Source organism: Tamandua tetradactyla, chromosome 22, assembly GCF_023851605.1.
Source record: "Tamandua tetradactyla isolate mTamTet1 chromosome 22, mTamTet1.pri, whole genome shotgun sequence".
Lineage (NCBI taxonomy): Eukaryota > Metazoa > Chordata > Mammalia > Pilosa > Myrmecophagidae > Tamandua > Tamandua tetradactyla.
The window spans coordinates 27,502,358-27,528,983 of record NC_135348.1 but is presented as its reverse complement, the minus strand read 5'-3'; the positions used below and the strand labels follow the sequence as shown (position 1 = coordinate 27,528,983).

At 39.1% G+C, this 26,626-nt stretch overlaps 1 protein-coding gene and 1 long non-coding RNA gene across 2 annotated transcripts in view; one reads left to right on the top strand and one right to left on the bottom strand.

The window, feature by feature from the left end:
- The window catches only part of MGAT4D (MGAT4 family member D), a 95,725-nt gene extending 72,260 nt beyond the window's left edge, over positions 1-23,465 (bottom strand). Inside the window, exons 1-2 of the mRNA XM_077139975.1 lie at positions 23,328-23,465; positions 11-169 (exon numbers count right to left, since the gene is read on the bottom strand). Coding sequence (XP_076996090.1) covers positions 11-169; positions 23,328-23,421 — 253 coding nt within the window. The 5' untranslated portion in view covers positions 23,422-23,465. The remainder of the gene's footprint in view (positions 1-10; positions 170-23,327) is intronic.
- Positions 23,203-26,381, top strand: LOC143666295 (uncharacterized). The gene is made up of 3 exons (XR_013167510.1): positions 23,203-23,699; positions 24,996-25,070; positions 26,198-26,381. It is a non-coding gene; the product is annotated as an uncharacterized LOC143666295 (long non-coding RNA).
- Positions 26,382-26,626: the final 245 nt, after the last annotated feature.

Genomic DNA, 26,626 nt, shown 5'->3' with positions numbered 1-26,626 from the left:
CAACACAAACCTAAGCTTCTTGATTGATTTTCTCTCTCTGTAATTTCATTCTTCATTTTATCCAAGGCTTTCATTAGCTCCTGACGATTTTCATCAGTTTTGTTTTTTAAACGTAGCATATTTTCCTTAAACTCCAACATATGGCTTCTACAACTAAATAATTGATTACCTATAAAGAAAACATATATGTAGATATGTTTATACATATGGCAACGGTATCATAAAGATTTCTAAATACATATAGTATTATATATGCACATGTATATATAAGTACTTTATACATACAGTGTGAATATAAATATACAAAGCCTGGAAAGATAAACAATAAAATATTTAAAATAATAGTATCTGGAAGATAGGACTGTCAATGCGTTTTGCTTTATTACTTTGTGTTTTTCTCTATACTCAAAATTTTCCATTTTGTGTATAGATAAGTAATTAGAGGGGAAAACCCCACTGACCCAAAAATTTCACATTGAAGGATCTTCAACAGAGACAGTATTATTGATGATAGTTAAAAAGAATAAATAATGGAAACAATCCAAGGGTCCACAATAGGGAATTTGCTAAATAAATGACAGAATATCCTTTTAACGGTTCTGGTGGCTTTGGTTCAAATGACATATAACTGAATCCCAGTTTTGTCACTTAATATTTATGTGACCTTCGGTAAGCTATTTAATTTCTATTAGCCTCTGTTTTTTCATCTATAAATGGATAATTAAGAATACCTACCTCAAGAGTTGTTGTGAAGATGTAATGCAAACCACTTGGGAAAGCACATGGAAAATGCTTTGACAAGTGTCTAATAAATATTTGTTATTTATCAGAGGGCTATTCTTTTTATTTGTCATTGAACTACTATACAGCTATGAAGAACCATCTTGTAGAAGAATAAGTAATACTGTAAAAGCAACTATTTATTAAAACAAAATTATGTATAAAGTAATTTCATTTTGCAAAAGAAAGTACATATATAAAATGCAAAAAAGAGTAAATGTACAAGTTTATATTTTGTTACTATATAATCTTTGGTTTGTGGAATTAAGTGACTTTTATTTCCTATTTTTGCAAAATTTCTTTGTCTCTAAAATAATGTTTCATTGTTTCTGTAATCAGAAAAAGAAGTAACAAAAATTAAATACTTTTTATTTGTCAAGTACTCTGCATTAATGGAAATACAACAGTTAAAAAGATTAGTCAGTTCCTGCCTTTGGGAAGCTTATAGGCTAATTGATGGAAGGAACTTTAATTGATAACTTAAAACAATGTGATACATCTGATGTTACAGATACCCTTCCCCTTGGGTTTTAACTAATTAAAAATGGACATAGGTAGTGCCAGTCCCCAAATGGGGCTGTCTGTCAGCTTTATTTGGGGCTCCTTGATGGTGGGTATATTGCTGAGTGCAGTGGAATGTCCCACTCACCTTACTCAGGTTGAACGTACCCCTACCCCCATCCCATTACTGAAAGAAAAGGTGGAGAGCAGTGAGACCACAACCACAAAGGGGATGTCTTGCCATATATATTTACTAATCTGCAGGAAGAAGTAAAGAGGGAGCCCTTTTTCCAGAGCGTACATAAGAGACAAAGCACAAGAGAAAGAGCCAGAGATGGCCCAAGCTGCCTTTTCAAGGAAGTGGTTCTGTCCGTACGGTTAATATGGCCCTATGGAAGTCAGGACAGACCAATCTCACCAGCTAATGACTTTCTGCTTCTGAGAGAGGTAAATGAGCAGTGGGAGAAACCCCAAATGTTCACCTAAAATGCCTTCTAAAGGAAAGCAAAGCGAAGATGCCCTCTTTAAGGAAATGTGAGCACGGGAGAATAAGGCTTCACGCATGGCTTGTAACGATAACAGTATACATCTAGGAGAGAAACCTAGACAGGCTGGGAGGGAAGAGGAGGGGACACTGGAGGATTCTGGAGCATGGGATGCCCGAGCTATCTCTTGAAGGAGCATGAGGTATGAGATAGTCAAGGAGAGCAAGGAAAAGCATTCTACTTAGAACACAGTGTGGAAAAAGCAAAGAGGCATTAAAAACATATGGTCTCTGAGCCAAGAAATCAGCAGCTCTGTGTTTCAGGTATAGCCTAGGGAAAAAATCAGAGATGAAGTTAGAAGAAGAGTCTGGTTATACTGCTCTTTTTGACCCTCTATGATAAGAAGTTTGAGGTTTACCCCTGTGAATGGGGGCTCCCCAGACTTTTCTGCTAAACAATGTTTTCTGGTGGTGAGTTTGAATGAAAGGAATGCAGGTAGAGGCGTAACCTGAAATAGCCACACGGTCATGAAATTTCTTTAAAATGTGTGCAAATTTTATAGTTCATTCCGCAGTACATATTTGTTTTAATATAAAAATAATGGCATCCATCCACCCCTTTCAAACATATTTTGCTTTTCCAGTGACTTTCTTTCTATCTTTGAAAACCCTGTAGACCACCATGGGAAAAGGCATTCTGACTGTAAAACCTAGCTGAAGACTGTTAGTTACAGCATGGTCAGAGCTGTGCTTCAGAAAGACCATTCTGGTGGCAGAATCGAATGTTATTGGAGAAAGGCAAAACTGCCTTAAGTCCTGAGAAATTAGTGTTTCTGAATCTATTAAAAATAATAGTTTTCTAGTGAAACATGATAAAAGACTAAACCAGGACAGAAAATATTAGGAAATAGGTGATGAATCTGAGAAATATTTACATGCTTGGATCAGAATTAGTATCTGATGGAGAGAAAGTAGACTAGAATCTCTATAGGATACTTACATGACTACTAGATTTTTTACCTTGGTGCCCAGTCTGGACTGGGAAAACACACAGAAAGAGTAAAACCAGGCATGACTATGGTGTTCATGGAACACCCCAATATGTAGCAGACATTTGGCCTTTTTTTTTTAAACATTTTTTATTATGAGATATAAGATATACAAAAAAAGCAGTACATTTCAAAGTACATTTTTTCAAATACAGTTTAACAATTAGTATAGAACAGGCTTCAAAGTTTGGTATGGATTATAGTTCCGCAGTTTTATGTTTTTTCTTGTAGCTGCTGCAAGACACTGAAGACTAAAAAGAAATATCAATTCAATGATTCAGCAGTCATGCTCATATGTTAAATCCTAATTTCTATGCTATAAATTCTCCTTTGATCCTTCTCCCAATCTTTAGGGATATTTGTGTTATGCCCATTCTAACTTGTGTCATGTTGAAAAAGAGTGTTGATAATATAGGAGAGGGGGATGGAACCAGTTGGTATTCTTGGAGAGACTGGCACCTCTGGGTTTCAAGAATGTGCTGGTTTGAAAGGATTATGTACTGTAGAAAAGCCATGTTTTAATCCTGATCCATCTTGTGGAGGCAGACGTTTCTTTTAAACCCTATTCAGTACTGTAGGTTGGAAACTTGATTAGATTATCTCCATGGAGATGTGACTCAACCAGTTGTGGATTAACCTTTGATTAGATGGGGAGGTGACTCTACCAATTCCAGGTTGGTCTTGATTAGTTTTATGGAATCCTTTAAAGAGGAAACATTTTGGAAAGAGCTTGAGAACAATAGAACCATAATAACCATGAGAGCCCATGCAGCCAGAGACCTTTGGAGATGAAGAAGGAAAATGCCTCAGGGGGAGCTTCATGAAACAAGAAGCCTGGAGAGAAAGCTAGCAAATGCTGCCATGTTCACCACATGCCTTTCCAGTTGAGAGAGACCCTGAGTGTCATCGGCCTTCTTGGACGAAGGTTTCTTTCCCTGGATGCCTTAGATTGGACATTTCTATAGACTTTTAAAAAAATTTTTTTACATGGAATCGAACCCGGGTCCTCTGGCATGGCAGGCAAGCATTCTTGCCTACTGAGCCACCATGGCCCACCCTCTATAGACTTTTTTAACTGGGACATTTTCACAGCCTTAGAACTGTAAACTTACAACTTAATAAATTCCCCCTTATAAAAGCTGTTCTGTTTCTGATACAGTCCATTCCAGCAGCTTGCAAACTAGAACAAGGATTTATTTGGCCTAGCAATCCATCTGAAGGTTTTAGGTTTCTGAAAAGTAAATTTAGTGTGTTCCACTTTTGTAGGATTTCAGACAGAGCTCTGTATGTTCTTTAGCAATATCTAGCTGAAGCTTGCATAAGAGTAGCCTCCAAAATAGCCTCTTTACTCCATGTGAACTCTTTCTCAGCTACCAATACCTTATTTTGTTACATTTATTTTCCCTCTTCTGGTCAGGAAGGCATTGCCAATCTCATGGTGCAAGGGCCAGACCCATCCCTGCCTGTCATGTTGCACATTGCCAATACTTTTTAATTATCTGCCCAACATACTCTGGGATGTATCCTGGTATTACATTAAGCTATACAGAATTATAAGACTTCATTCCCATTCTGGGTTCCATGTATTTTCAAATGAACTATCTAGACAGGTTGAGTTAGATTGTGTGCTACAGAAACTTTAGGTTTTGGACAACATAAAGCTCTCTTCCTTTGGTCTCATACAGTAGGTGAAGTTGTAAAATAGAGACACTGTCATTCTTTACCCTGTATTCTGATTTACGTTAGTCCCAACCAGATCAGCTTTGATTTTGTCTTTAATTGAAGGTTGATCTATTTTTCAGTTTCTTAACAGTTGTATGTAGCAATGCCAACTTGCAAAGCTACAAAACTCCAACTCTGAATCTTAGGTGTCACACAGGTACCCAAAGTTCCAGGTAAATATCAGGTAATACATACATAGTACAGCAGCTCAGAATCCAGAAATAACACTTAAAGCTCATGAATAAATGTGACTGCTATAAGACCTTACAATTCAGGTCCGAATTTTCTTATAAGTATTTTCTAAAAGAAACCATATAGTATTTGTCCTTTTGTTTCTGATTTATTTTTTATTAATTAAAAAAATTAACAAACAAAACATTTAGATATCATTCCATTCTACATATACAATCAGTAATTCTTAATATCATCACATAGTTGCATATTTATCATTTCTTAGTACATTTTCATTGATTTAGAAAAAGAAATAAAAGGACAACAGAAAAAGAAATAAAATGATAATAGAGAAAAAAAGACTATACGTACCATACCCCTTACCCCTCGCTTTCATTTACCACTATTTCAAACTGAATTTATTTTAACATTTGTTCCCCCTATTATTTATTTTTATTCCATATGTTCTACTTTTCTGTTGATATAGTAGCTAGAAGGAGCATCAAACATACGGTTTTCACATTCACAGAGTCTCATTGTGAAAGCTATATCATTGTTCAATCATCATCAAGAAACACGGCTACTGGAACACAGCTCTACATTTTCAGGCGATTCCCTCCAGCCTCTTCACTACATCTTGAACAACAAGGTGATATCTACTTAATGCGTAAGAATAACCTCCAGGATAACCTCTCGACTCTGTTTGGAATCTCTCAGCCATTGACACTTTGTCTCATTTTACTCTTCCCCCTTTTGGTCAAGAAGTTTCTCTCAATTCCTTGATATTAATTCTCAGCTCATTCTAGGGTTTTCTCAGTCCTTTGATGCTGAGTCTCAGCTCATTCCAGGATCTTTGTCCCACGTTGCCAGGAAGGTCCACACCCCTGGGAGTCATGTCCCACGCAGAGAGGGGGAGGGTAGTGAGACTGCTCGTCACGTTGGCTGGAGAGAGAGGCCACATCTGAGCAACAAAAGAGGATCTCTTGGGGGTGACTCTTAGGCCTAAATTTTAAGTAGACTTGACCCATCCTTTGTGGGGTTAAGTTTCATGTGAACAAACCCCAAGACTGGGGGCTCAGCCTATAGTTTTGGTTGTCCACACTGCTTGAGAGAATATGAAGAATTCAACTTGGGGAAGTTGAATTTCTCCCCACTCTCACCATTCCCCGAAGGGGGCTTGCAAATACTTTTCCAGTCACTGATCAAATCATTCTGGGATTCATCGGGGGATCACTCTGGACAAACCAACAAAATCTCATGTGCTACCTGAGATTCCAAGTACTTATGACATGTTTCTGGTTTATTTTGCACAACATAAAGACATTTGGCTTTATAAATCTGAAATTCATGATTAGATTAGGTCTGGGATTAGGGCTTTTTGAGCAAAAGCCTTGGGATTCAATTATAAAATGGAGGGAAACAAAGTAGTGATAAAAATACTAATCCCTGTCTCCTCTTTTGCAGTTTTCCTTCATCCTTACCTTGAATCATACAAACCTTAGCCTAGGGCAGACAATTCAGCCTTTGAAATCCAACATGGTGCCTTAATGCCAGGTTCTTAGAGGTTAAATTGCTGGCCATAGGAAGAAATGACTCGTCTTGGCAGAATTATATATCCATCCTGGGGATCCCTTTTGACTTTCAGACAGTCCAGCACAAAACAAAGCTTGTGTCTTACCTGAGCTAAATTACTGAATATAGGAATTAGCCAATTAACTGTAATATCCTGACTTTTCTCTACCAAGCTTCATCAGACCATCCAGATCAACACACAGCAGCAGAAAATTAAATCTGACACTTCTTATAGTTTAATGAGTTATTTTTTCTTCCTTCCCTGGGTTCGAGGGCCCTTCACTGTCCCAGTCACCCACTTAATCACCAAATGCAACACAATGTCACAATGGACGTTTCACGCTGCCCACAGGCACTTCCACTAATAAGGTCCACACACGGAGAAGTAAATGTGGGTATTATGGATAGTTTGGCTTGCTGAAACAGGGCAGTGGAGGTTTAGGGAAAGACTCAACTGACAAGCTAATTGCCACAGAGATGGAGAGTTCAGGCTGTTTTTCAGCACCGGTTGCAGAACCATGTCCATGCACAAGAGCCCTGACCTACGATGGTCCAACAAACATCCCCAGTGCTCGCTCTCTGTAGTCCTCACCAGTGAAAGAGGAGGTGGCACAGGAGAATTGTTTTCCTTTCTCAATCCACCTACATGGAAGAGACAATGACAGCAGTGAAAAGGCACTGCTAGATCCAAGCCACACTTGAAGCTTCATGAACAAATCATTCATTTAGAAAATCCATCCCGTTAGAAAAAAGATGGAGACTTCACTCCTCTGGGTTTTAATTTTTTCTCAGCAGCTCCCTGAAGGCCTCCTAATTTGGGCCCCAGAGCCAAGTGACTCAGCCAAAACAGCCACCAAAGCACCTAGTAACCGCAGTGATGCACACCAGCACTTCCAGGGACTGCTGGCGATCTGCGGTGGTCACTATTGTCCTCACAGTGCAGTAGCAGGAATTTTGCATATTCTCTACAGAGGGAAGGACCTGACTACAGCAGAGAGATCAGCAACCATTTGACCTTGATAGAAAGTTGGGTGAGAGATCAGCAACCATTTGACCTTGATAGAAAGTTGAGCGTAAAGATATTTCCTTGAAGCACAGTGAATCCAGAGTGTTCATTCTTCATATACAAATGCAATAAAGCCCAAGTGGGAAAGGATGGTCTTCTCAGACACTTCCACCTACATTTCACTAGCCAGAACTGTCACACATGGCCATGGAAATGCACCATTCATTCACTCAGCAAATGCTTATTAAGTGTAGTACCATTACAGGTGATGAAGATCCAACAGTAAACAAAACAGACAAAATTCTCTTCCCTCTTCGAAGTTACACTCTACAGGATGGAGACAGACAACAAAAATAAAATAGCAAATTGCAAGAAAAATATGCAAAAGCAAAATGACACGGAGTGTTAATGGTGGAAAGGAGAGGTCTTAATTTTTAAAAGAGAAGGCTTTTCTGAGAAGATACCATTTGAACAAAGACAAGAACAGAGTGAAAAAGGGACTATTGCAATTAACTGGGGAAAGAATGTTTCAGATAAAGAGAGCATCAAGCGCAAAGGCCCTGGGGCAGGAGCGTGCTCATTATTTCCAAAAACTGCATGGAAGCCAGAATGAGGGGAAGAGGAATAGGAGACAAAGTTAGAAAGTTTTTGTAGGAAATTTAGCCCTACCTTGGCAAAATGGGGAGCCAAAGGATAATTATGAGCACAGAGTGACATGATCTGACTTAGATTTCAACAAGATCATTTGGATGCTATGAAGAACAGACTGTAGAATAGACTGTAGAAGAAAGACAAAGAGAGACCAGGAGAGAGAAGTTTGTGTCTTAGGTTGTAAAGTGATGAGAAGTAATTTAATTTAATTCTGGATATTTTTGAAGCTAGAGAAAATAGGATTTGCTGACAGATTGGATCTGGGATCTTGGATGTGAAAGAGAGGAGACGATGCCCTAGGAACTGCTATGATGCACACCTTACACGAACATCATTCAAAATCGATTAAAGATCTAAGTATAAGAACCAGAACTAAAAGAACATTAATCCAAAACAGATCAAAGACCTATGTATAAGAACCAGGACTAAAACTCCTAAAAGAAACTATAAGGAAGCATCTTCAGGACTTTCTGTTAGGCAACGGTTTCTTAGACTTTACACCAAAAGCACCAATTGCAAAATAAAAAAGCAGAAAAATGCGTTTTCATCAAAATAAAAACTTTTATGCATCAGAGGACTTTATGATAAAGTAAAAGATAATTTACTAAAGTTTTAAAATCCAAAATATATAAAACAATCCTACACATTTCAACAACAAAAAGATAAACAATTCAATATAAAAATGGGCCAAAATTTAGACCTTTCTCCAAAGAAATATACAAATGGCCAAAAGCACCTGAAGAAAAGTTCAATGTTACTAGCCATTAGGGAAACGTAAATTAAAACCACAATGAGATACCATTTCATATTCACTAGAATGACCATTTCACACTCACTAAAATGACTACTATTTAAAAAACAAACAGAATCGAAAATAACAAGTATTGGTGAAGATGCAGAAAAACAGGAACACTCTCTCATAGTTGGTGGAATGCAAAATGGTACAGCCACTATAGAAAAGAGTTTGGCAGTTTCTCAGAATGTTAAGTATAGAAGAATTAGCATATAACTCAGCAATCCCAATTCTAGGCTTATACCCAAAATAATTGAAAGCAGAGAATTGAACAGATATTTATTTACAGTGTTCATAGTAGCCTTATTGACGATTGCTAAAAGACAGAAACCACCCAAATGTTCATTAATAGATGGATAAACAAAATATGGTATATGCATATAATGGAATATTATTCAGCTGTAAAAAAAATGAAGTTCTGATACATGCTACAATGTAGACGGACCTTGGGGACATTACATTGATTGAATAAGCCAGACACAACAAGGACAAATATGATATGATCTCACTTATATGAAATAACTAAAATATGCAAATTCATAGAGTCAGAAACTAGAATCCAAGTTTCCACGGGTCAGGGTGGGGATAGTGAGGGGAGTGGTTCTAGTTTGCTAGCTGTCGGAATGCAATATATCAGAAACGAAATGACTTCTAAAAAGCAGAATTTAGGAAACGTATTAAATTTTTTATTTATTTTATTTTTATTAAATTCTAGTTTACAGTTTTAAGGCTGAGAAAATGTCTCATTTAAAGCCAGTCTATAAAAATGTTCACATCAAGGCACCAACAAGAGGTTACCTTCACTCGAGAAAGGCCGATGAATTTCAGGGTTTCTCTCTCAACTGGAAAGTCACATGGAGAACATGGTGATATCTGCCAACTTTCTCTCCAGGCTTCTTGTTTCATGAAGCTCTCTGGGGGCGTTCTCCTTCATTTGCAAAGGTTGCTGGCCGGTAGATTCTGTATCTCTCCTCAAAATGCTTCCTATTTTAAAGGATTCCAGTAAACTCATCAACACCCACCTGGAATTGGCACATCTCCATCTAATTAAGGTTGATATCCACAATTGGGTGAGTCACGTTTCTATGGAGATAACTAATAAAGCTCCCAACCTACAGTGCTGAGTAGGATCACAATTAAAACATGGCTTTTCTAGGGTACATAATCCTTTCAAATTGGCACAGGGAGTTAATGCTTAATTGGTACAGAGCCCGGGGTCATGGAAAAGTTTTGGTAATGGATGGTGGTGATGACAGCACAACATTGTGAATTAACACTGAATTGTATATTTGAATATAGTTTAAAAAATGGGAAATTTTAGGTTGCATATATTTTACCAGAATAAAAATATAAAAATCCATAGAAATTTGGAATGAATCCCAAAGCATACTCTGGACTACAGTTAATAGTATAATTATATTAATATTTGTTTCATCAATTATAACAAAATTACCACAATAATGCAAAATGTTTATAATAGGGAAAACTGTGATTGGGGTATATGAGAACTCTGTACTTTCTGCATGATTTTTCTGTAAACCTACAATCTCTAGTTTAAAAAATTAGAAAAAAAAATAACACTAGAGAGCTAGAGGGACAACTGTTCTCTTTAATCATTTTTATGTGACTCACTTCTGTCTTTACACTTCTCTCTTTTTCCATCATTCCTTCTCCATGCAGTTTCCACAGTAAGACAGAACTTAGGAAATATTCTTACCTGACTGAAACCTCTACACCTAAAAGGCTCTAGCAACCATTGCAGTTATCCCATAATACCTGTTCTCCCTTTTAATAGCAGTAGAATTTTCTTTTTTAATAGGGGGCAGGTACCAGGAAGTGAACCCACGTCTCTGGCATAGCAGGCGAGAATTCTGCTACTGAGCCACCATCGCACCACCCAGAGTAGAATTTTCAGTGGGCAAATGGTTAAAGATGATATTTCTCAGAGTCTCTTGCTTTGATTGGATCACGTCATTAAGTTTCACCCAATGCAATGTGAATAGAAGTTGTTGTGTGCGCCTTGTAGAGCCAGTTCTTAAAGGATCCAGGAAAGGAGTGTGTGTTTCTCTTCCTCTTTTTGCCCTTCCTTCTCGTGGAATGTAGACACTGGTGGCCCATCCCACATCACGCAAATGAAGACAGTGCCCTAGAGATGCAGAGCAAGAAGACAGAAGGAACCCAAACCTCCAATGAGGTTAGGGAGGAGAATCACCACACCAGCCAGTATTTCATTGAAGCCATTGTCGTTTGGGGTACCTGTCAATTAATCTGAACTTTCAGTATAATGATACAGAGGAACTACGATGTGGCCCAGAGAAAATAAGGCACGGAGCATTCTCTGGCCTATCTCACTTTCTTAAAATCTTTAAACATTTGATTATAGAGCAATATATATTAATTTAGAAAATAAAAAAGGCACAGCAAAGAAAAAAAAATCACTTGTAATCCCAGTGCTTATAGATAACCACTATTAATGTTTTAAATGTATTTTTGAGATTCTTCACATACCATACAATCCATCTAAAGTATACAATAATTGATCACAACATCATCACATAGTTGTGTATTCATCACCATGACTGTTTTCTACATTTGCATTACTCCAGAAAAAGAAATAAAAAGAAAAAAGAAAAAAAGCCCATACATCCTGTACCCCTTACCCCTCCCTCTTATTGACCACTAGTATTGCAATCAAGCTACCTCATTTTAAGACTTACAATAGAGGTGGGTTAACTAAGACAGTGTAGTATTCATATATATATATATATATATATATATATATATATATATATATGCTTCTGTAATATCTATATAATGGGTCAGTATTTGCTAAATCTTAATTTCTCAATTACACTTCTCCCTCTCATTTGATTTTTCTCTCAGTCTTCAGGGATATCTGGGTACTGACTATTCTAACTTCTTTGTGCAGGAGAGTGCTGTTGATCTGAAGGGTAGAGGAATGAACCTGGCTGTTATTCTTGGAGAGACTGGTACCTCTCGGTTTCAGGACTTATCTGGCCTGGGATCAATCTGGAGGCCTCAAGTTTCTAAAGAAAAATAATAATAAACTTACTAAGAACAACTTTTATTTGTCAGATCTATATATTATTTTCCCTCTTTCTCTTTCTATCCTTTAAGTAACCTTTACTGATACTCTTCAATTCTGTGCCCTCCTCCAGACCTCCCTCTCCTGTCTTTATTTTTCAACTGGCAGAACTCGCTTTAGTATTTCTTGTAGGGCCAGGCTTTTGTTGACAGATTCTTTCAGGATTTGTTTGTCTATGAAAATTTTAATCTCTCCCTCAGTTTTGAAGGACAAATTGGCGGGGTACAGAATTCTTGGCTGGAAGTCTTTCTCTTTCAGCATCTTAAATATATCACACCACTGCCTTTTTTGCCTCCATAGTACCAGCTGGGTAGTCTGAACTCAGTCTTATGTGGTTACCCTTGGATGTAGTAGATCGTTTTGTTCTTGCTGCTTTCAGGATTTTTTGCTTCTTTTCAACATTTGACAGACTGATTAGTATGTGTCTTGGGGAAAGCCTATTTGGATTTATTCTGTTTGAAGTTCGTTGGTTTCTTTGATTTTTATATTTATGTCCTTTATAAGGGTTGGAAAGTTTCCCCCCATTATATCCTCAACTAATCTTCCTAGCTCATTATTCTTCTCCTCTCCTTCAGTGACACCAATGATTTTTATATTTGTGTGCTTTGTTTTGTTTATCATTTCTCTGAGATTTAATTCAAATTTTTCCATCTTTGCTGCTATTTGCTGTTTTGAGTGTTCGAAATCAGTTGTCCTGTCCTCTAGTTCACTTATTCTTTCTTCTGCCTCTTCAAATCTGCTGTTGTGTGTTTCGCGTTTGTTTTTTTACCTGTCTACACCATCTTTGATCTCTGTGATATTTGTTATTTTTCTATTTATTCTTTCAAATTCCTCTTTATGCTATTCTAATGTCTTTTTGATCTCCTTTATGTCATTAGCCATCCCATTTATTTTATTTAGTAGAGTTATATGGACATCTTTGATTAGTTATTCTGAAGTCTATGTCTCCTCTGGTGTTTTAATTTGGTCATTAGGCTAGGCTCTATCTGTCTGCATCATGATATGCTTAGTGATTTTTCTGTTGTCTTTCCAACATGTAAATATCTTGGTTTGCTTTGGAAGTTGATTTCCTTCAGTAGTCAAAAGCTTTGTATTTGAGGGATGGAGGAGGGGCAGGATGTGGGGCATGGAGTGGGGCGCAACGGTGCGGTGATGTGTTGAGGTGAAGAAGTCAGTGCATGAATGCGTGGGCACCCAGAGTGGGAGGATGTGGTTGTATGGGTGCTCAGGTCTGGGGGACAGAACCCTTGTGTGCACTGCTCTAGGGATGGGGCCCTTGTGTGTTTGTTCACAGAGCTCAGGGGCCATGGGTCAGATTGCATCTGCGTGGACTGGGGGGGTGGGTGTAACTCAGCTATGCAGGTCAGCGGTTGCCTAGTGCTAGGGGGTGTGACTGGGGATATACCCGTGCGCAGATCTGGGGTGGGGGCTGTAAAACTGAGGTACATGTGCACAGAGCTCAGGGGGGTGATGTGGGGTTGCACGACTGTATGGGCTGGGGGTGGGTGCAGCCTTGGTATGGAGGTAAGCACCCACAGCCTTTATGTGTTGGTGACCACCTGCAGGGGGCAGGGAGGGGGTCCCAGGGAGAGGCGGGAGAGACTGCGCTTGCACAGGAGAGGTGGGTTGGACTGGGGCAGGTATGGGTATGCTTGGGGTGGGGGCAGGTACATGCGGAGGGGAAGTGTGGTAGGGCGGGGGCATTTGGAACGTGGTCGGCGGGGGGTGGATGACGGGAGGTAGGTACATGTGGTGTGGGGTGAGTCATGGGTCGTGGCGTGAGTCATGGGTCCTGGGGCTGTGCTGGAGAGAGCAGTGTGTTCATGGCACGTGGCTTGGCTTACTTCTTAGTCCCCAAATCCCAGTCCTCGCACTCCTGAGGGCTCCAGGCTTCCATTTGGAAAAGGGCATGTTAGGCTGTTTGCACCAGCTGATGGTCTCTGTTTTCTCTGTCTCAATTCTTCAGACTTTGCAACCAGGGCCTTCCTTTGTGGTGTAGAAGACCCTCCCAGGACTTACACCCTGGAATCGCCATCTCAGTTGCCTTCTTGGCCCTTCTCTAGCTGTTCCTTGCAGCAGGGGTGAACTTGACCTGTTCTATTCTACCATCTTTCCAGACTGAGAAAAACCTTTATAGAGATTTAGATAGAGCCCAGGGCACTCTGTAGGGTTTTCAGGAACACTGTTGGTTGGAGCATGGCATATTGTGGGCGTAGTTTGAAATAGCTGGCCTAAGTTTGCATAAGAGTAACCTCCAGAATGACCTCTCAACTCTATTTGAAATCTCTTAGCCACTATTAATGTTTTGATGTTTGTTTTACATGGTTCTACTATCCCACTTTACTATATAAATGTCAGATACAACAATGCAGGCAAATAATAATAATAATAATAATAATAATAATAATAAGCCAAATAAAGTAGCTCATTTACTACTGAAGAAGGCATAATCTATGATGAAAACCAAACAACTCTGTGTGTCAAATAGTCAAATATCAAAATACATTTTAAAAAGCAGTAGAGATGGAAGAATATGAAAAAATGGTAGTTCAATTAGGAAAAGCACAGAAACTGGCTAAGCATTTGGATGGAACAAAAGATAAATTCACAGTTTGCAAAACAATACATTCCAGATAAACACTTTTTTTTTTTTTTGTACAGGCAGGCACCAGGAATCGAACCTGGGTCTCCGGCATGGCAGGCAAGAACTCTGCCACTGAGCCACTGGGCCCACCCCAGATACACACATTTAAAAATTAAGGTAAGATATAAAGCTACCAAAGTAATTGTGACATATTTGGATTGAAACAATATTTTTCATTCATCTGCTCTTTTGTGAGCAAGAGCACATAGGCGTATAGCCTGTGGCAAGAATCAGATAATGCCACTTCTCTGCCCCGAACCCTCCAAAGATTTACTATCACAGTTAGAGAAAAACCCCAAAGTCCTCCCTGTGACCTACAAGGCTCTACAGATCTGGTCCATGGCTACCTCTCTGACCCTGTTTCCTATGTTTTCTACCTATTCTAGAGGAGCCTAGCTCCGTCCATACTGGCCTCCTGGATGTCCCTCACACAAACTGAGCACTCTCCCACTTAAGGGCGTAAAGTCCGGTGATTTTCTCAGCACACAATCCTCTCCCCTCAGGTACTAATGTGGCTAGCAGCTTCCTAATTTCATTCAACTTTCTCCTAAAATGTCACCTGCTCAGAGAAGCCTGTCTGCCATCCTATGTAAAATAACATACCCTTTCCTCTCCCCTCATCCTTTTTTTTTTTTAATCAGATCTCTTATTATTACCTAGCTTGATATTGTATGTTTACCGTTTTTATGTCTTTCTCCAGAGCACTCTAGAATTTAAGCTTCAGGACTGCAAGAATTTTATTTTCTTTACTATTAAATTCCCAATGTCTAAAAGAGTGACTGCCCTGCAACTTCTATACAAATATATACTGAATAAATGAGCAGTGAATAAGTTTAATGAATTAATGGAACTTTCAGCATAGAGAATGATTTTAGTGATTCTTAAACTGAATCATATTTTGATCCAGAGAACTGCAACTATCCAAGATAAACCTTGCACACTCACACAGTAAGTACTATTTGAAGATGCTTATAAATTTTAGAGGTGGACATTATTTCACCAGTATATCTCCAAGTTATTAGGGTTCCCAAGGTGATATATCTTATGGAAACACAGCTCACTTTAACTCTCTTTGCAAAATGGATCATATGCTTAGAGTTCATATATCATGGGTGATGCAATGTATCTGGGTTTACACAATGTAGCTAAGCCCCCAAGGAATCAATTTGGTAGAAAAAGTTCTCTCTAGAGGAAGTGGTATTTACAGAAACAATCATACAGAAATGCTGTAGGACTTAATGTCTAATCTTGGATCTGCTTCTTGTACACTCTTGCCTGATAATTCAGTTTACCAATATTTTATTTTAAAATTTATATTATTTGCATAGTCATTCAGGTATTTTGTGAGCATGAAATGATATAAAACCATTTTACAAAGATTTGAAATAAAGGATAAGTAGATGCTTTGAGTCAATGCAACATCTCTGTGGTGAAATTGTAGAAAACAAATACCAGTCCATGTGTGCAATGGGCCAGTGTGATATTCACCCATAAAAAAGTCTCCAGGTGAGATCCTAAGTACCAGTGACTCTTGCTACTCACAGCCAAGAGTCCCAAGGAGAGGCTCTCAGTAGAAATAAAATGCAAGCCACGTTTGTAATTTTCTATTTTTCTAGTAGCCACGTTTTTAAAAACTAAAAAGAAACAAGTGAAAGTAATTTTAAATAATACATTTTATTTAATTCAATAAATCCAAAATATTATCATTGCAAAACGTAATCAACATAAAAATAATCAATGGGGTATTCTATATCCTCTTTTTTTCTATTAAATATTTGTAATCCTGTGTGTATTTTACACTTATGGTGCATCTCAATTGAGATGCTAAATTTTAGCAGTTACGTTGAAATGTCTTAAACAGCTTGGGGGTTGCATATCATAGGGAGTGGAGGAACTATTACGGGAATACATGTAGGAAAAAGATGGCAATATGACCAGAATTCATGAAAATGCAGGAAGGCACACTACCAAGCTTCACAAAGGCAAGGAGATATTTTTCAAGATCCTATACAGCTGTGGTCTCCAAATCATCTAGGGAAGAGCTCCCCAAACTTAAACCTGGGAATCTTGATAAAATGCACATTCTGACTCTAATTCATTCTTAAGAGGACTGAGGAGCAGAGGAGGGAGGTGGGAAAGATTTGAGAGAAGAGGAGTTATTAGAGAACTTGAAGAACATACAGAATTTTGCCACACAGCAAAGGGCATGGAAGGGCATTCCAGACTGAGGAAACAGCAAAATGAATGCACAGAGTATGAAATGGTGAGGGATACTCAGGGGAAAGCAAGTAACTTACTCAGGCGGGTACAAAGAAAGGAAAAAGGCATGAAGCTAAAGTATTGGCAGAATACTTTAACTGTATTACCCATCTATGTGTTGAGCGAATTTGGCAGTCTTGTCAAAAATCAATTGACCAAAGATGTGAGGGTCTATTCCTGAACTCTCAATTCAATTTCATTGATCAATACATGTCTTTATGCCAGTACCATGATGTTTTGACCACTGCTTTAAAGTCAGAAAGTACAGCTTCCAACTTCCATCTTCCTTCTCAAGATGTTTTTGGCTAATCCGGTTCCTTTGCCTTCCAAATAAATTTGATAATTGGCTTTTCTATTTCTACAAAGTAGGCTGTTTGGAATTTTGATTGGGATTGCATTGAATCTGTAGATCAATTTGGATAGAATTGACATCTTAATGGCATATAGTCTTCCAATCCATGAACACGTAATGTCCTTCCACTTATTTAGGTCTTCTTTTGGCAATATTTTGTAATTTTCTATATACAGGACTTTTACATCCTTGGTTAAATTTATTCCTAGAGTTTTGATTCTTTTAGTTGCCATTGTAAATGGAATTCTTTTCTTGATTTCCTCCTCAGATTGCTCATTACTAGTGTATAGAAACACTAGTGATTTTGCATGTTGTTCTTGTATCCTGCCACATTGCTGAACTCAATTTATGTTCTTGAGATTCATCCATATTGATGAAGTCAGGTTATAGTTTCTTTCATTTTTATTGCTGTAAAATGTAACACTATATTGAATATACCAACATATATTACCTAATATACCAACATATATTACCTAATTACCAACATTACCTAATGCCTTTATTTCCACTGGTACATTATTCCTTTCCTACCCCATCATCACTGATATAACTAATATCCTAAAGTATCTGTTTATTATTTATCTTGCTTTCTTAAATACATAATTTTTATCACATTTTTATGTATCCCTATATAATATGCTTTATCTCTTCTATTGTTGATGAACAAATTATTACAAGAATTGTTACCAAGAATATTTTGGTACATGTCTCCTAGTAAACATCTTCAAGAGTTTCTCTAGGATATAACTGGTGGAAGGGATGTTCTTTAACATAGTTAAATATAGCAGTATCAGTTGTGTGCAGCCCTTAGCTGGCCTGATAATTTCCACTTCCTACCTGTGGGAAGGTAGTTGTTTTGTAAAAAGTACGACTGCTAAGACCACCCTGCTGTGAGAAGCCCAAGCATGTAGAGAGTCCTTGGAGAATGAGACAACACATGGAGAGAGCAGAAACAGCGATGCCAAACAGGTCATTGAAAAATATTTCTTAGAAATAGGTTCTGCAGCTCCTGCTGCCCCAGCTGACGCTCTTGAGAATCACAGAAAAACTGCCCAGCTGAGCGGTTCCAATTCCTGATTACTAAATCAAAAGTTAAGCTAATGATCACTGCAATCCGTTGAGGTTTTAAACCGTTAACTTTTACCACAAGCAAGGAGGAAATGTCTGAGAGCAGACCATTTTTCCCTTCTACCATTCCATTTCCCTAGAACCACAAGTCCAGCCTACCCAGTAGGAAAAGGAAAAGAAAGCTTTGCTTATGAGATCGAAAAATTTTAAAGAATAGTACAGGGTCTTTAAAAACCAGAATGAGATTGTTAGAATAACCAAAAATGACCAAAAAGATATAGAATAAGTCTGCAACTTAACTATCAACTTCTACAGCTAAGCAGAAAAGGAAGTTCATTGACTACATATGGCAATTATTGGAAAAATAAAAAGTATTCATGTTTATATCCAAAGAATTTAAAATTCTTTAATAAATAAAAAATATATATATACAAAATCGAGTGCTATAAGTTTTATAGAAACGCATTTGGATCGCTTCAACTGAATTCAGTACTGTATGCCTCCTGTCATTTCCATTTTCCTATTCTTTATCCCCACTGTCCAAATTTTTTAAATTTTTCAAATTTCATACATATAAAAGACAGTATGTAATATATAGGGGAGCAGTACAGCACAATGTAAAACGACTTTTTTACAAGTAACCCATTACCCAAGCAAATAACTAGAACATTACCTAATGCCTTTATTTCCACTGGTACATTATTCCTTTCCTACCCCATCATCACTGATATAACTAATATCCTAAAGTATCTGTTTATTACTTATCTTGCTTTCTTAAATACATAACTTTTATCACATTTTTATGTATCCCTATATAATATGCTTTCTAATTGTGCTTGTTCCTGAACTTTCTAACAACTGTATCGGTTGCCACTCAGTCTTCATATACCCTTCTTTATTCTCTTTTAAAAATCTATTCCATTTCCCATACTCCTTTGCCACCAGTGTTCCCATTATATTTTACCAATGGTGTTCTAATTTGCTAGCTGCTGGAATGCAATATACCAGAAACGGAATGACTTTTAAAAAGGGGAATTTAACAAGTTGCTAGTTTACAGTTCTAAGGCCACAAAAATGTCCCAATTACAAGTCTGTAGAAATATCCAATCAAAGACATCCAGGGAAAGATACCTTGGTTCAAGAAGGCCGATGAAGTTCAGGGTTTCTCTCTCAAGTGAGAAGGCACATAGGGAACACAGAGTTTCTCTCTCATCTGGAAAGGCACATGGTGAACACAGTCAGGGTTCCTCTCTCATCTGGAAGGGCACATGGTGAATGTGGCATCATCTGCTAGCTTCTTCTCCTGGCTTCCTGTTTCATGAAGCTCCCCAGAGGCATTTTCCTTCTTCATCTCCAAAGGTCACTGGCTGGTGGATTCTGCTTCTCGTGGCTATGTCATTCTGCTCTGCTCTCTCTGAATCTCCCATACTCCAAAATGTTTCCTCTTTTATAGGACTCCAGAAACTAATCAAGACCCACCGAAATGGGTGGAGACATGTCGTCACCTAATCCAGTTTAACGATCACTCTTGATTAAATCACATCTCCAGGGAGATGATCTAATTACAGAGTCAAACACAGTATTGAATAGGGATTATTCTGCTGTTACAAAATGGGATTTTGATTAAAACATGGCTTTTCTAGGGAACGTACATCTTTTCAAACCAACATAAATGGGGAGCAGTTGTGTAAGATTAGAGGGTGGATAAAAAGCAGAACCCGCCTTGGGTGGAGCCCTGCCTAACTGCCAGTTCCTGCACGAGTGTCAGATGTTCCAGTAGCAGCATCAGCCCAGCTGGTGATCCAGTATTGTCAGTGGTTGTGAGAGGAAAGTGCTTGTTCCTTCAAGGCAGGGAGACGACAGATGAGTAGGGGCCCCTGGAGTGGCAGCAGTCCTCAGGAAACACACTCTTAATGAAAGGAATCTAGGATTGGTTATCTGCCCCACATGGGCTTGAAGCAGCACTGCCCTACCTCACTGCCAGGGGAAAATGGAATACTGGTAGTCCATGGTATGCGATGGCAAAAACAAGTTATCTAAATTTATCACCGGTGGTTGACTGTGATGAAGATGAAGTGACTGCTGAGATTCAATTTTAAGGTGGAATGGTGACTGCAAGGATTGTCGGGTGGAATGGCTTTTTATTACTGCACTGGAGAACTTTCCTCTACCTATCAGCATTATGCGGCACTGTTATACTCACACTCTTTAAAACACTCTCTTGATTTAGCTTTCTCTCAGTTTCCTAGTTTTTCCTTCACTTTGAGATATCAGCATTCCCCAAGGCTCAATCCTTCAAACTTCTCTATCTGTAGCCACTTCCTAAATGATCTCATCCAGACTATGGCTTTATCTCCAACCCTGACCTAGGCTCATGTATACAACTGCCCAGTTAACACTTTCACTGAGATGTCTAATAGGAACCTCATACTTAACTGAAATACTGATTTTACCTCCCCACATCTGCTCCTCCACCAGCCTGCATTTCAATAATTGTCTGGACTTTTGACTCCAGGGGACATTTGGCAATCTGGAAACATTTTTGATTGTCAAAGTTAGGTGAGTGTGCTAATGCATCCAATGGAAGAGATCTAAAGGATGCTAAACATCCTATGATGTAGAAGATGACCGACACACACAAAGAGTTATCTGGGCCAAAATGTCAATAGTGCAGCAGTTGAGAAATGTTGATTTAAAACAAAAACTCTTGGAGCATTCCATGATTCTTCTCTCTCTTTCACCCCCCCATAACCAATAATCATTTAAATACGTATATGTGAGATCATGCAGTCCTCTGCACAGAACTCTTCAATGTCTTCCTAGCTTGCTCAAAATAAAATTGATCCTCTTGGCCTCCCCGCTCCTGTTCACATCAGCTTCCTGGTGTTTCTCAAACATACCAAGTTCATTCCACCTCAGTGTCATTGCACTTGTTTTTCCCTTTGCCTGGAAAGCCCTTCCCCTAGATATTCCCATGTAATCATTCCTCACTTTCTTCAAGAATCTTCCCAAATACATCCTTTGGAGAGAATCCTTCTCCAATAACCCTATCTAAAATAGCCTTTCCTCCCTGACATCATACATTAATTATATCATTTGTTTATTGTTTGTCTTCCCTAACCAGAATGTAAGGTCCTGGAAAGGTTTTTTTTTTTTTTTTTTTACTTTGTTGATCTAATGTGGACAACATAAATAGGTACTTGTTAAATTCACTCATTCATTCAACCACTCATTCAACAAATATTCAGCATGCCTATTATGTGCCAGGTCTTGTTCTGGGTGCTGATGATACAGCAGTAACCCAAATAGGCTACTATAGAAAAAAAAGTGGTGTCCTCTTGGAGTATATGTATTTGCTGAACAACTTACTGAATGAATTGTCAGTATTATGAGCTTATAGAAGTAAAATGGTTATTTACTCATAAAAATAAACAAATACATTATTTTTAATAAGGGGAAAGAATAAAGCATTGAGTTGTGGCTATCATAATAAACATTCTGAAAGTTTCAATGATAAGAATTTCAGCTGCAGGACTGATTTCCTAATTATTTTAGAGCTAGGTTCCACAGACATGCATAAATAGGCACATGGAAATGACAAATTTGTCTTATTTGCCATTTTAAGATGGCTTCATTTTCAAGAACACTAAGAACATAAGGATGATGAGAATATAAATGCTGTGAGGAACAAAACGTTCTTCTGGTCATGATTAGAAAACAGACCCAAACGACTGTATTTATCTCAAAGTCTACAGTTTCATTATAACTTATTAACTGTATTAAAACTTGAGGTCACCCTTCTAAGTTACCCTCGAAAATCACTATTTAAAAAGTTTACATTTTGCTTTTTAATTATGAGAAACCCTTTTTGTTGTAATATTGCTTATAGTTTATTCTAAAATAAATAAATACATATTCGAATAATGGTCCCTCTAGAAAATGAATAAAAGGGAAAGTATATAACATGATCAAAGATTAGTAGAAATCTTATAAATCACATGAATTAATATACTTTTCTAATCTTTGAAACAAATCGGGTAGAATGTGGATATTTTGTGCACCTGAAAAACTTAGTATTAAAATGAAGCCACTTCCGGGCTGGTGATGGTGGCACAGTGGCAGAGTTCTCGTCTGCCATGCCGGAGACAGGGTTCGATTCCCGGTGTCTGCCCATGTGAAAAGGAAAAAAAAAATGAACCTCAACACAACTATAAAGATTAGTTTGTATGCATCCTTAAACATAAATATGTTTAACAAAAAAAAATTCAACTTAACCTAAAAACACTCTTGGAAGGCTGTGTTAATGTATTTACAGAATACCTTAATCTTAAATTCACAAATTCAACTATATGAACGCTAAAATTTCATACTATGGACAATTAAAGTTGCCAGGTAAAATACAGGTTGCCGAGTTAAATTTAAATTTCAAATAAGTAATTAATTATTTTTTAGTATAAATATGCCCCATATTTTTATACCAAAAAAAAATAATACTATTTGTCCAAAATTCAAATTTAACTGGGCAACTTGTCTTTTCATTTGCTAAGGTGGCAACTCTGTGGTCAAAAATAAAGCAAGGCCTTGGTGTGTTTCAAAATGGCAATTCAAGTGGCATGGCCCATTGTGAGAAAATTCAGGTGCCAAACCAGGGCTCTAAATTGTCAATGACGTCTCCCTCTCTCTCCATCCTCCCACCGCCCTTCTGGCTTCGCAAAACCACTTTAGGGATGCTGAAGTGTGCCCTGAATACGCAGCCAGGACCACGGGAGAGGAAGGATGTTGGCTGTTTGAGGAGTCCTTAGAGTCAGACATTCAGACGTTCCTGAAAAGATGAGGCGGAAGAACCCAGAGAAAGCGGGACACAGATTGTGCCCTTGAGCCTTTAGAGAGGAAAGGGGCACAAGAAGGACCTGTGATGCAAGGCAAGATGCGGGAGGCACCTCGGGCCAAATCCGTTAGCGGGCGCGCGCCGGGGCGGGAACCCGGGCCTCCCCGCAGTGTCCTAGGGGCGGTTATGGCTCAACCGCCCGCGGGCGGGACCAGGGCTACGTCTGCACAGCCTCGGCCCCGCGGTCCTAGGACGAGGGACGGCGACCGCCGCCAGGTCCCCGTGGCGCCCCACTGCCCTCCGACCCGGCCCGAAGGTGGGCGAAACCAGCTGCCGCTTACTGGTCTGGGACATCCTGGAGATGCAGAAGCAGGAGAAGCTGAAGAGCAGGAAGGCAGTGACCGCAAGCAGCGCGTTGACTTGCTTGGGCCTCATGCTGCCGGCGGGACGGGAAAGCGCTGGCGGCCAAGGCGGGGCGCGTGCGGGGCAGCGCGGGTTCCTGGGCACGTGCCCTGCGCCCCCGCCCACCACTCAGGTCCCTCAGGCACCTCGCACTCCGCCCTCAGGGAGTTCAGTTCATCCCCACAGAGCTTCTGCACCCCTGGCTTCCCATCCCACGGTTCAGCATTCCCTTATAATATTGAACCACCTGCCGGGGCCGCGGAAGGTTATAAGGGCAAACGGTGGGAAAACGCCCTCCTGCCTGGCACGTGGTAGGTTTATTTTCCTGTGTAGGAAATAACTCTTTATGCCAGACTCTGAGCTAAAAAGTTTGCATATATTATTTCGTTAAATCTTAACAATATCCTTATCAGGTAGATGCTATTATTATATTAATTTTATGGATCAACAAACTGAACCATGAGAAAATGAGGAATTCTCTGCCAGTTACGCAGCTGCAAGTGGTTCCTTTACAAACTTTGTACATATGAAAGAAGTTCCTGAAGAGAATAGGTATCTTTTATTATTAGCCTTAAGTGGTAGCCACCAAATGCCTCATTGATTTAGAGCTCGATTTAAATTTTTGTGTCGGGAAGTGACCAATCCCAGGCCTTGAGCGTAATTCATGTAGTTTATTTTTTTATTGGGTGGCTTCCTTCCCCACCCACCTCAGGAGAAGGGAGAGGGAGTGGAATTTTCTGTAAAAGAAAACAGTTATGTGTACAGTGAGCAACAATATAAGGGAAACACTAGCTGACTTGTACCAACTTGAAGGTAACAAATTATCAGGCCTTTACCCAACATAGGGACACATTAGAACATCCTTTGGACCGGGTTCTCCTTGGACTCCTTACATGGTGGTTTTCTGTTTGCTCCTTCTTCTCTGCTCACTTATCTTATTCAGACTCTTTGGCAATAAAGTTTCTATATCACTAGTAATAAAGTTTCTGTTTCAAACCAGCACTGCCCAATCATCCGGATCCTTCAGAGGGGAGAGAGATTTGAAGACATGCCAGTCTGATGCAAACTTATTATAGGCCTTAAGCATTTTTCATGTGTGGGAAGCAGCCAGAGCTCCTCCACCCAAAAAGAAGTTGCTGGGGGGCAAATATCTCACAGATTTTCCTTCCGGCTCTTCAAAGTACTTCCCATTGGCTAGGCCCCATTGGAAACCAGAATGCAAGGAAATTCAGTTCAATGTACTAAGTCATAAAACGTTCCTCCTGGAACCTGAAGAATGGTGGAAAATGATATGGAAAGGTCAGGGAGGGCAGAGGAGAGAGCTGTCCAGCAAACAGAGATACCTCCAAAGTCAATATTTTGTTACCTTCTTACTTGAACTCCAACTTCACTTTTCCAACTGCCTTCTGAGACCTTCTGCTTGGAAATCCCACATCAAACTCAAGTCTGGACTTTCCCAATAAGCTACGTAGCTTCACAAAACCGCCCCCCACCTTTTTTTTTTTTAAATCAGTGGCACCATAGTTCTGATCAACCCAACTCTCCTTCACTATATTGCATCATTTCTAAAAGCTTAGCAGTCCTCCTTTGAAATGTCTCATTTCCAGACTTTGGTTTCTGTTGCTGTCTACTACTCCAGTACCCAAGAGGACATGAGAACACTGTATTAATGAGATTGTGAAGTAAGTTACCCAAAGAACAGAGGTACACTAAACTTGAAACCAGACCACTGGATGGGGAGATGAATTCAGGCCAAAAAATCTAGCCCTTACAATATACAGAGTCCTCTGTGCCTCCTATTAAGGAGGCTTGGAAAGCCCTTTTCCCCCTCACATAGGGTCAGGTCAAAATCCCCAAATAAGAACTATATAAAGGGACCCTGAGGATCGGAGACTGAGTATTAAGTTAACTATTTTTGGGTCCCTGACTAATGAGCATAAGGTTTTGGCACTCGTGGAGACTGGGTGGAATGACTCTAATATTTGGGAAATATCCACGAGCTGAAGAGCCTGCATTAACCATTGGCAGGTACAGAGGCCAAAGTATTAAAGCAACACAGAAACATCTACTAATGCAAATTGACCAACTGCCACCCCAAAGGTATACAGTGTGCAAAGGTATACAGTGTGCATAGTATATACTGTTACTGAATATATATTGAGAATTGATATTTTGCAAAGTATCACTTTGAGAACTACTGTAAGTGAATTCTGTCTCTGGGCCAAGTGGTCAAAACTGCCCAAAGAGGACATGCTGAGTGGTCACCGGTAAAGGTACCCTCCCCCCAGATGCATGTGCGAGTGTGTCAATATAAGTTACCAGGGGACCATCAAGAAATTAGTGCCACCATCAAAAAATTTAAAAGAGTGGACATTTTAATCCCCACTCACAGTGCATTTAATAGCCCAATCTGGATAGCCCAATCTGGCTAGCGAAGAAACCTGATGGTACCTGGTGAATGACTATTTGATTACAGAGAACTCAACAAAGTAATTCCTCCTTTGTTTGCAACTGTATCAAATATAGCTACCCTGTTAAAGATATACACTCAATGAGGTCAATTTCATTTTGTGTTAGACCTTGCTAATGCCTTTTTCAGTATTTCTTTAATTTCTTCCAACCAGCATGCATTCGCCATCATGTGGGAAGGACAACAGTAGAAATCTACTGTGCTATCACAAGGATATCTTCATAGTCCCACTCTTTGCCATGGTTTGTAGCCCAAGATTCAAGAAATGTGAAAACATCTAGTAGAGTCACTCTTTTTATCATATTGATGATGTTATGCTAACCATTAACTCTCTTGCAGAATTGAAAACTACTGCTAAAACTACAGTGGCTCACATTGGAAGCCAAGGATGCTCAGCAAATTGGAACAAATTACAAATGCCTGGATGCTCTGTCAAATTTTTAGGTATTGTCTGGTAGGATAAGACTAACACTACTTCCCTCAGCTGTTGATAATAAAGTGCAAAATTACCCTATCTCACATATTCCTATAGAAGTAATGGCTTTCCTTTGTTTATTGAGTTACTGGAGACCATTTATACGCCATCTAGTACAAATCCTGAAATCTTTGTATACTCTAAGTAGGAAAGGAAAAACATAGGAATGGGATATTCCTCAGAAGGCTGCCTTGAAAATCCTAAATGAGCTATCACACAGGCTCAAACTCTAAGGGGAGTGGACCCAGATGTGCCTTATGAATTAGATGTGGCTAGTACCAATATTGGCTTTG